The 12579-nt window shown below is 37.5% G+C and overlaps 1 protein-coding gene across 1 annotated transcript in view; it reads right to left on the bottom strand.

Annotated features, from left to right (window-relative positions):
- Window positions 1-12579, bottom strand: part of APC7 (anaphase-promoting complex subunit 7) — a 197469-nt gene that overhangs the window by 30314 nt on the left and 154576 nt on the right. The window contains exon 9 of the mRNA XM_067154711.2: window positions 1477-1622. Within this exon, the coding sequence (XP_067010812.1) occupies window positions 1477-1622 (146 nt within the window). The remainder of the gene's footprint in view (window positions 1-1476; window positions 1623-12579) is intronic.

Raw genomic sequence — 12579 nt, forward strand, 5'->3', positions numbered from 1 at the left:
TTTTTCTGAGATCTTAGTAAATTACATATCATTGGAAAATCAATGTACAACATACAATTTAACCAGATATAACATATTCAAAGAATGGCATATAAAGAGTGTATGATTCTTACCTGCTAAAGTAACAGGTGATCTGAAGTACATTATCTGAGTGGAGGTTGAAGGATCGTTTCTTTTGTTGAGTACTGTAGTTGCTCGCTTAGCAGCTTGCAGTTCCTGTTTGGTAAACATACACTGGTGACATGCTTTTTCTTCTGATATCATGTGCATCCTCTGCACTAACAGAGCACTTAACTGTTCAGTGTTCATACTAGCATGGAATTCAGTCTTGTTCTTCCTCATCATGCACATCTGAAAAATTGCGGCTACACACACTACAAAACACGTGTGAATGAGATTTTGAGGAACGCAGTAAACAGGGTCATTCTTTCCTCCCTAAAATTTTGAACTATTTTTGGTTTATTACTAGCGTCACTAGTCATGGTAACGTCGTCACACGTATTTTCCTGCAGAAGAAATCGCTTCATTATTTCAAACCTTTCTCAATTTCGTAACACACGATTAGCATATATCCTAGAAGAGCAATAAATACTTCTTGGACAGTCACGCACACAATATTCACAATGAAACGGAGTTTGTCACCACTTTGCCACCAAAACAAAGACAAAAGAACTCGCATACTTGCATGGAAGTCTAATCATGTGATGAACAAAGACAACAACTCAGCAAGATACACCACTTCACAGGTGGCTATATTTACGGTACTGGAAGCACACACTGTGTTCGGCGCAAGAAAACCCTAAATATTCTTAAACGAGGGACAGGAAAGGGGTATAAATGATTACTGAGAAATCCGAAAATAATATTCGGAGAATTCAAGCTGTAATGACATTCCTTGTGTATCTTACTGAACACTTCATACACTTAGATTCAAACATCAACCAAAAAATCGTAATTTTTAGTGTGCGATTCGTAAAGGCGTAATTATGGTGCATAATTCGTAATTATTACGATTGAATCATTATAGTTGGCATCTCTGCTCCATCATTGTTATCAATTGAGACCACCTCGCTGTCGGCATCCTATAGCTGCCACACATTTGGCAGAAGGTCCAGAACTATGCCGGTGATTATATTGAAGAGATATAAAGGAATTTTGCTGATGAGTGCAATGAACACTTGGTAATATCTGTGTTTCCAGTGTTTTATTTACAACCTTCATAAAAGATATGTACTGTAATTAATACATTCATGTGAATATTATTTTACTCTACCAGATGGCAAAAAAAAAAAAAAAAAAAAAAAAAATCTGTTCAGCGAATACACCTAATGTGTCACCAAGGACGTGAAGTGCCAAATGGACTTTCCTACCCCCCACCCCTCCCCTACTTTTCAAAAGCAATGACATGTGGGAACATGAGGTCCGGAGGCTGATCCACAGAGGGAGCTATGAATAATGTGTGGTTTAAGTACTCACTTGAGAGCTATACTGTAGTGGTCCAGTGCTCTTTCTTCTTCATGTATCCGTGCCAGTAGATCTCCTAACATTTGGTGCAGTTTACACGTGGGCTGTAACACCACCTGCTTCTCCAGAAGGGTAATGGCTGATTCTAACATCATCTCCTGAGGGGCACAATACATCATTATATTATTCTAGTGTACTGGAAGAAGAAAGTGTATATAAGTGAGATCAATAGGAAAGACAAGAAAGGACAGAGTAAATGAAGATTATATTTTTTGTGGCATCGAACTCTGTAGATCTTTTGCCACTACTTTCACCATATGATATGAACCTGCATGTAAGAGGAATTGCGGAAGTGTAGAGTGTTCAATGTGAGGAAAGGAACGTTAAAGACGACACAAACACCCAGTCCCCAGGCCAGGGATATTAATCATTACAATTAAAAAACCCTGACCCGGCCGGGAATCGAACCCGGGGCCACTGGGTGACAGGCAGACGCGTTGCCCCCTACACCGTGGGGCCGGACCAGAAATGAAGATGTTAGGAAGGAAATCAGAGTAGAAAACCTTTCTGATAGAAATGAGAAAAATTAATATGAGATGGTCTGGACATGTTAAGCGGATGGAAGAGAGTACTGAAGCACATGATGGAGGTTAAGAACAAGATGCAGGCCCAGATTCCACATTAAGAACAGTACAAAGGAACCTGGATTGGAACATAGCTGAAGAGCAGCGATAGGAAGACGGAAAGGTGGCAATAACATCTGAAATGGCAGGAACTGCAAAAAAGAAAGTAATGAATTCATCTTTACCCTGAGCTGTACACAGTAAAGAATCTCCTCTTATATAGAGAGGAGACAGCTCTGCTGAGCTGCTCTACCAAAGGAGATTTTGGTTCTACAGTCTATCACCCACTCCCTTCCTGCACTCTAAAACATTTAGCCTACGCAAGGAACACAGAGGCCTGATCGTTTAGTCAAGACAAACACAGAATTGTTTGAATTTAGACTTGTCAACCCTATCGTATACGGGATAAACAAACTATCTACTATGAATCCAAAGGCAGGGTAAAGGATTAATAAAATAGAATGGAAAGACTGGGGCACAAATGGAAGGGACTACTAGTAGACTGTTTGGTGTTTGCAGATGATCTGACATTTCTGGCGAATTCGGTAGAAGTAACAGTGAAACAGCAGGCTGCCAAGGTGGGATAACAGGTATGTATAGAAAAGACAAAATACTTCACAAATATCGGTGACACTCCTAGGGCTGGTTATATAAACTGTTTGATCTTAGATCACAGACAATATTAATCTCAGTTCATGCTAAACTCGGATTTTTTTGTTGTATAAACATTATATGAGATCAATTCACACTGAACTAGGATTAACTTTGACTGGAAAAATTTCTCCGCTCAAATTGTTTGATCTCAGTTCAAGGAGTTGTTTTCTATTCAAGATACAAGAACAGCTGATTGTGAACATAATATTACTTGTGTTGTTACGATAAATCATGACAAAATACACAATGACTAACCTAATACATAGGGGCAAAAGATCCATATGGGTCGACGCCCCGAAAAAATAACATTAAATTTTATTTTTTTTAAACCTAATACATTGTTAGCTACAGGTGTTGTCCATATATAAGCTACATTACGCTTCGTATAATGCAGTGAAACATAATTCTACAACATTACCTTTATGAATTGCTTAGGACATTACATTATCTCGTTCATGTTTTAAGATGTCTCATTACTGGGATATAGAGGGTTATTCAGCATATTCTATGGACCGTTCAAGATAGAATGGCGTTAATATCCTCTGAGATAATATTATTAACTTTGTTTTTAAAATGGAACAACACTGTTTTCTATACCTAGCCTTAAATCTATGAACATTACAAGTTCAGTACTGTGATGATTCTGAAAATTGATCCAAGTACTTCTCAAGAAAATGTAATATATTCAAATGTGCTTCATCTGCCAGCTGGGGACTACCATATTCAATTCGCACTACGTATGAAACATCAACTAACTACTGACATGCAGAGTTGCTACACCTCTTCCTGACAAGTATGTATTTGCTCTGCTGTGCTCATAAAAGAACTATGACCAAATGTATGATTTAACACCTTTAATATCACTGTAGGTAACAGGTAGCATAAAGGAAAACGGACATGTGACGGGCTCTATGTGACAACAGTTTTATCCTGACGTGATATTAAGCCACACAAGACCAAACGAGCCTAGTGCAACTGGGCAATCACCCCTTCTTAAAAGTAATTGATTGTTCAAAGAATGAATAAAAGAAAGAGAACGGCCACAAAGGCCATGAAAATGAAAGACTATAATAGAAGCTAAAATATCACGTAGTATGATACTTCGTCCATTTATGGGTCATTCCAGAGAATTGTATACCCAAGTAGGAAAAAGTGAAGTTTAAAATAAAACTCAACAATTTGTTTTTATGATAGATAAAACATGATATTTCATTAATTTTACGATATGTATTAATTTATTAACGTCTTTCCATTTTTAATAGTGTGCTTAATTAAACCTTTATGCAGAGGCTAAATTCATTTGATATTTCTCATAGTTTTAGGAATTCCTTTTTATTATGATGAAAAGTTATGAAAATAATTACAGTACAAGTTAATTCTAATGCTTTTTCTCTTCACAGTAAAGTACTTATTTATGTTATTAACAGTTTATATCAGGTATAATAAAACAACAAATTTATTGCTGCAGGCCGTGTAAACACGCGGCGAAAAAAGTTTTCTGTAGACGAAAAGTGCGTGGCTCAATCTGAATAAAACTTAGTATGCAAAGCCAGTACTGCACATCCTTTCAATCTGCTATATCTTTTTTCATTTGCTAGTGGCTTTACATCGCACTGACACAGATAGGTCTTATGGCGATGAAGGGATAGGAAAAACCTAGGAGTTGGAAGTGGCCGTGGCCTTAATTAAGGTACAGCCCCAGCATTTGCCTGGTGTGAAAATGGGAAACTACGGAAAACCATCTTCAGGGCTGCCGACAGTGGGATTCGAACCCACTATCTCCCGGATGGAACCTCACAGCCGCGCGCCTCTAACCGCGCGGCCAACTTGCCCAGTATCTCCTATATCATTCGTTCAAAATTTAAAATGGAGACATACAAAGCCGATAGTAAAATACGTCACGTGTTTACGGCATTCTTGCAAGGAGGCGATCGGGAAGTTCCCTGCTGAAAATCAACATCTATATCATCTGATGGCCAGGCAGGCATCAATTTTTGGTAATGAGACAAAGTCTCTCATTGTGCATTGGCACTGCCGGTGGCTCCAAGTAGCCTACGCAGTGGGCTCCACGGTATGCACTAGCCATGCGTTTTGGTAGGTGTACTATTTACCAACTGATGAGCCCAACATAGCACACTGAGGCAAAACGCTGGTGACCAGGAATGAGTTAGCTGGAGAATTTATAATGTCAAATAACAGACCATTTACATTGGTATTAAGTTCCCCGCTACCGCAACACGCTGCCCACAGGATTCAGTTTCTGCGCCACACTCTTTTGTAAAGCACATATTTTAGAATAACAATCGGTGTTTACACTGCGGTGATATTTAATAAGGCGGCTTACTCTCAAGGAATGTTGTAAACGGTATCGCGAGAAGAAAGACGTCACCTGCCCATTTACGCGTACGCCGCCAATAGGTACGAGAATCGGTGAAGAAACACAGACCTCACAAAAAACATCAGGGCTTATCAACAGTTAATTTCTGTTCTACAAGTCCAACAACACAACCATCAACATCGATTGCAGAGCAGAGTACGCCAACGTCTGGTTATAAATGCAAACAAACATTGGGGAAAGCTGTAAAGCATTCGGAGCAGGCTTTACCAGCGAGTCCGCGGAAGAAATGGGAAGTTGTTTCTGCGTCGAGTGTAAAATTTGGTTAAAAGAAATAAGTTTCATAACGACAGATCCGTATTGAACTGTGATTACAATAGAGTAAATTAATATATTATTTTGGGTCCACATTTCAATACAAAATGTAAATAGTTTAAATTACATAGGGACTAGTTTCGACCCAGTAATAGGTCATCATCAGCCTGAAGTAAATTAAAGCGTAAATATCGAAGAAGAAAAAAAAGTAAACACAAGTACAGTCTTTTTAAAAGTACATACCATGTGGGATATTGAGCAGCAATATATTAAAAATAATAACTCTTCCAATTGACGAAGCACTGAGCGAAAATTATGTTGTTTATTTATGAATAAAGTTCAGTGCGCCATATAGCATTAAAAGTCCAGTGTGCACTAAAAGATGTTCTAAAGAAGAATTATCAGTTGAATGCTGACTTCTTGAGTTTGCTGTTGTATATTCGAAGAAGTTACGTCATTTTTTAAGGTATTCATAGACGTCAAAACACATGGATGTTGGAAAGGCTCTTCGGTTTTTTTGGAACTAGGTAATTGTTGTGCGTGGAGGCTTAGGAGTTCAGAGAAGCGCTATATTATGTTAAAAAATAGAGATCCATAAAAAAGGTCCCGTGCGTCGTATAAAAATGACAAGTTGTGAAAGTGGAAATCGAAAAAGGTTGGTTTTCAAGCGATGATGATGTTCATTCAGAGATCAATTGAAATTAAAGTACCGTAACATTGTCTTCTCAAGATGTTTATAAACTAGACATAATTGTCGATGCGAAGTAAGATGCTAGAAGAAAGCTCTTCTGCTTCTGGAATCTTGAAGGACGATAGATGTTTCACGAGGCGGAATAACATATATGGAGTTAAATAAAGGTGGATATAAATTCGCAGTTCAATGCGGACCATACAATTGACTCTGAATAAATGACAGTAGGAAATAAATAAATTTGGTCAGGTGGAAGAAAATGTTTAAATAAAATATGTCATAAGGGATTTTTTTTTTTTAAATAAATGACAGTAAGGAAATAAACAATATTTGGTCTGGTGGAAGAAAATATTTATGTCATAAGAGAATAGATGCGTGTTGTAATAAGCTGAAGAGAGAAAATGGTGGTAGGTGAGATGCAAGGAAAACTTGAGGAGGTGAAGGGAGAAAAATAAAGGAAGGAGAAGAAAAGGATTTTTTTTTTAAGATGGGGCTGAGGGATGTGGGAATATGGAAGAATGATTAAGAAAAATACTATAAATAGAATGAAAAATCGGACCTTTAATATTAGATTTTGATTGTCTGAAAAGTTGAATGAGCAGGTCAAAGAGAATGTTCGATTTTTCGGAAATGTCATTAAGATTGAAATTAGGATTAAAATATTGGTCTAGATTTATAAAGCAATTCCCTGTTATGTTAAGGAGGGGTCCTTTATTCATTGAATAATATCCATATGATTGCTAAACTCAATGGATACAATAGTTCTTTCATTGAAGGTATTATCAATAAATACAATCATCATCCTATAACCACTCTGAAAAAAGAAAAAGAAAAAAATGTTTTTATTTTCTACCTTTACATTCAATAAAGATATTTATAAGGTCACTAACGTTTTTAAAAAACACGATGTTAAAATCTCCTTCAGAACCAACAATAATAACGCTGAAGTCTTACACAACTCATTATCTGTTAATAGAACTGATCGTTTTTCAAAATCTGTGTATATAGGGTCAAATGCAACAGCTGCAATTCTTCTTATATTGGACAAACAGGAAGAAGCTTTAAAATACGATACTTGGAACATGTCAATGCCCAAAAACACAATAAATTTTCTGCAGTTGGTCAACACATGAATGATTATAATCATAAATTTACTGACATTAAACAAGATATGGTAATTCTCAAAATTATGAATAAAGGACCCCTCCTTAACATAACAGAGAATTGCTTTATAAATCTAGACCAATATTTTAATCCTAATTTCAATCTTAATGACATTTCCGAAAAATTGAACATTCTCTTTGACCTGCTCATTCAACTTTTCAGACAATCAAAATCTAATATTAAAGGTCCGATTTTTCATTCTATTTATAGTACTTTTCTTAATCATTCTTCCATATTCCCACATCCCTCAGCCCCACCTTAAAAAAAAATCCTTTTCTTCTCCTTCCTTTATTTTTCTCCCTTCACCTCCTCAAGTTTTCCTTGCATCTCACCTACCACCATTTTCTCTCTTCAGCTTATTACAACACGCATCTATTCTCTTATGACATAAATATTTTCTTCCACCAGACCAAATATTGTTTATTTCCTTACTGTCATTTATTCAAAAAAACAAAAAAAAATCCCTTATGACATATTTTATTTAAACATTTTCTTCCACCTGACCAAATTTATTTATTTCCTACTGTCATTTATTCAGAGTCAACTGTATGGTCCGCATTTAACTGCGAATTTATATCCACCTTTATTTAACTCCATATATGTTATTCCGCCTCGTGAAACATCTATCGTCCTTCAAGATTCCAGAAGCAGAAGAGCTTTCTTCTAGCATCTTACTTCGCATCAACAATTATTTCTAGTTTATAAACATCTTGAGAAGACAATGTTACGGTACTTTAATTTCAATTGATCTCTGAATGAACAACATCATCGCCTGAAAACCAACCTTTTTCGATTTCCACTTTCACAACTTGTCATTTTTATACGACGCACGGGACCTTTTTTATGGATCTCTATTTTTTAACATAACATAGCGCTTCTCTGGACTCCTAAGCCTCCACGCGCAACAATTACCTAGTTCCAAAAAACTGAAGAGCCTTTCCAATATCCATGTGTTTTGACGTCTATGAATACCTTAAAAAATGACGTAACTTCTTCGAATATACAACAGCAAACTCAAGAAGCCAGCATTCAACTGATAATTCTTCTTTATAACATCTTTTAGTGCACACTGGACTTTTAATGCTATACGGCGCACTGAACTTTATTCATAAATAAACAACATAACTTCCGCTCAGTGCTTTGTCAATTGGAAGAGTTATTATTTTTAATATATTGCTGCTCAATATCCCACATGGTATGTACTTTTAAAAAGACTGTACTTGTGTTTACATTGTTTATTTTTTCTTCCGATATTTACGCTTTAATTTACTTCAGGCTGATGATGACCTATTACTAGGTCGAAACTAGTCCCTATGTAATTTAAACTATTTACATTTTGTATTGAAAAGGTGGACCCAAAATAATATATTAATTTACTCTATTGTAAAATTTGGTGTTCATCTACCTTCAGCAAACGCAGGAAGTCTTCACTTCCAAATCAAGAAGTTCTTATATTTCTCAATCTGGATGATATCAGTTGGCCATTTCCTCGAGCAAGGGATTTTATCTCCGTAAAGGACAGTTCTGGACAAAAATTAAAAAACAGAAACGATTCATGTGTGTCACGCATACAAAGTTTTCAAACAAGAATACTCGCATCACGCAATCAGTCAGTCTTCTTTTTGTTGAATTTGACCAAAGTCCATTCTGAGCATTGCCAGGAACACATGATATTCATTATGTGGAGCCATTCAAAAAATATATATTTCAGACATGAAAATATTATTCTGAAACTACTACCACACACTCTCTACATCCAGACTACAAGATCGAATTAGATGACAAAAATCTACCCCGTGATACGGCTTCTGAAGTGGGTGACCGTACTTGGAAAATATAGCGGAAAGAAACATTCAAAATATTGTTTGTACCATAACTGAAAGTAATGGTGATATTTATTTTATAACCAATTTTTTCAAGTGCAACGATGAAGCTGAACTGTTCTGTGAACCAGACAAAAGACAAGTGCTTTATAAAGGTAATTGAAATCGAAAGAAAATTACCGGTGACTCGTTTTACTCATGCGAAATGGTATTTTGATTAGTCTATACCAGAAGCAGAATGAACAAAAATTGTTTTTTTCATTTTATTATATCTTTTTCTGACCAAGTTTTCATTCAAACTGTAGGCTACTTAAGCATTAGTTATTTTAAAATATTTTAGTTCATTTTACATTCACTGTTGTTAGTGTTAAATGTATGACAATTCATAAAAACACTTTACCTTATTAAATAGGCCACATGTCAGTTATGTACATTATTATTATTCCTTGAAGGAACGAAAAGAAGCATTCCAGAAATACAACAGCAAGAAATCACCAGAAAACCAAACATATTTCAATGAAACTAGAAAACGAGTAGCCAAAATCATCAGGCAGGTCAAGAGAAAACACCTGAAGCAACAACTGGACTTGATTGAAGACAACTTTCGTAACTACAATGTACGAGATTTCTACAGGGAATTCGGAGGACAAGTCCGTGGGTACGCTCCTCAAAACCTGGCTTTCAAAAGATCAGATGGAAAACTTGCACTCAGTAATCAGGATAATTGTCAAGAATTAGCACTTTACTTCGCTGATCTCCTCAACTGTCCAGAGCCCCTCACAAGATTCCCTCAAGAACCCCCAAGGCACACTTTCCCAGAATCTCCACCACCGACAGAGGAAGAAATCCGCGGCCACATCCTCAAACTTTAAAACAATAGGACCTCCGGAGAAGATGGCATCATTGCGGAACTTCTGAAAAATCTTGGACCTAACTCCCTCAAGGAGCTCACTCAAATCATTACAGATATCTGGCAATCGGAAGAATTACCTCAGGACTGGAAGTGCGCCCTCATCCACCCATTACACAAAAAGGGAGATAAGACTGACGTAAATAATTACAGGGGCATTTCTCTTCTCCAAGTGACTTACAAAATTCTTTCAGCTTGCCTTTTGAAGAGAACGCAAGAACAACTTGAACAAAGTATTGGCGAATATCAAGCAGGCTTCCGCCCTGGTCGCTCGTGCGCAGAACAAATATTCAACTTGAAGACAACACTTAAATACAAAGCATTGAGGAACAAACCGGTCATCTGCATTTTTGTTGACTTTAGGAAAGCGTACGACTCGGTTGATCGACAGTCTCTCTTCGTTGTTCTTGAGGAACTGGGACTTGATTCCAAGACCCTCAACCTCATCAATGCAACACTCACTGACACTATCTCCAAAGTTAAATTCATGGGGGAGATCTCTGAACCATTCCCGATTAAAACTGGCGTTCGACAAGGTGACGGCTTATCTCCGCTTCTTTTCAACCTCGTCCTAGACAAAGTCATCCGCGAGTGGGAAAAGGTATTGAAAGATATGGGATACTGGCGCCCCATACGACTAGGACGACCCAAAGACGGTATTGAGATATCATGCCTCGCTTTTGCAGATGACCTGGCCATACTTACAGATGATGTATTCACAGCCGTTAAACAAATTGAAACCCTTAGCGAATGTGCTGGAAAGGTTGGCCTACAAATTTCCTTTGAAAAGACTAAGTTCTTCTGCTCAAAATTTGACATCCAAAATTTGAACACGACACATGGGCAAATCAACCGAGTACCACACTTCAAGTACTTGGGAGAAATACTTGAACCAACGGGAGGCGAGAAGGCTGCCCAGAAAATTCGCCTACAAAAATTTCGGAAAGCCTATGGTAGGGTTCACAACATATACAATAAAAAGTGCTTGTCCCGCCATGCAAAGATCAGACATTATAATACAGTAATAAAGCCCGAAGTCTTATATGCCAGCGAGACCCTTACACTGAACGGGAAAGGTGACCTAGAAAACATTTTAAAAGAAGAAAGAAGAATCCTGAGGAAAATTCTCGGCCCCCGAAAAACAGAAGATGGATATAGAATGCGGTCACGCAAAGAGACAGAAGAGCATTCCAACATTGCAGCAGACATCCGCAAAAGACGTCTGAAATTCTATGGGCACGTCCACAGATTGCCGGCAAGTAGACTGACACACAAGATTCTCACTTACATAGAACATCTAAAAAACATTCCATGGGTACTAGAAGTGAAGAAGGATCTGGAAAAAGCCCAGATAAACCCAAATGACACCGCGGACAGAAACCTTTATAGGAAAAAAATTAATGGATGGAAAGTGCAACCAGAGAACGAAGTGAAAAAGAAGACTGGAGCAAAGTGGACAGAAGAACGAAAAAGGATCCACGGAGAAAGGATGAGAGCTGTTTGGCAACTCAGAAAACAGAATCGTTAGAGCTTTGCGTGATCCATTGGGTCCATACGCACATAATAATAATAATAATTATTATTATTATTATTATTATTATTAATCCTGGACCTATAGTGTCTAGTGTGAGTAAATGCTACAGGTCCAGGATTATACAGGAAGCTGTGGAAATACATAGAAATCCTAACAATTTCGACAGGGATACTGGCTATCAATTAATACCTGCTTGCCAGCCATTAAGGATTTACGTAGGTAATTCCCTTCCCTGTCCCTTCACTATTGTTATTTCGTTACGGTGTTTTCCAAATTCGTATGTTCCTCATCGCCAGATATTTCATTCCAGGCTTGTGTCAATGTGATACCTTCATATGTGCGTACGCCTGTTATGTTATGTGACCTTCTCAGACTGATTCTGATGGTTCCGTCAACTTCCACTTCGAATGCTAGCGCTGTACCGCGTCCAAGGAGCCACATGGTGATGAATGAACGTACCATTTCCCCATCTATTGGGTAACGTCTAATTCAAACCTCACTGTTTTAGAAGCCTTTCTCGTGGACAGTCGAGATTTCTTTCTGATAACGCAAAGCATAGTTTGCATTCAGGAGATAGTGAGCTCGAACCCCACTGTCGACAGCCCTGAAGATGGTTTTCCATGGTTTCCCATTTTTGCACCAGGCAAATGCTGGGGCTGTACCTTAATTAAGGCCACGGCCGCTTCCTTCCCATTCCTAGGTCTTTCCCATCCCATTGTCGCCACAAAACCTATCTGTGTTGGTGTGGCGTAAAACAAATAGCAAAAAAAATATACAAAGGATTTTTTTATTTCCTATCAGCCCAATATTTCTTCATTCTGAGAGGCACTGCCTTCCTTTCTTCAATTGAAAATACCCTCCCATTATCCTGTTTATTTATCTTGGTCTACAGCCTGGTGTGTGTGTCTTGAAGTATCTTAATTTTGTCTGTTTTGTTTTTAAGATCATCTATTGTTATTTGTATTTCTTCAATACCTACTTTCTGTAATCCATTTAACCTACGTCTTGCTATTCCATAATTTTTCAATTATCTTTTGATAATTCTGGTGTCAGGTGCTCTGATAAG

The sequence above is a fragment of the Anabrus simplex genome, chromosome 1, assembly GCF_040414725.1.
Source record: "Anabrus simplex isolate iqAnaSimp1 chromosome 1, ASM4041472v1, whole genome shotgun sequence".
Classification (NCBI taxonomy): domain Eukaryota; kingdom Metazoa; phylum Arthropoda; class Insecta; order Orthoptera; family Tettigoniidae; genus Anabrus; species Anabrus simplex.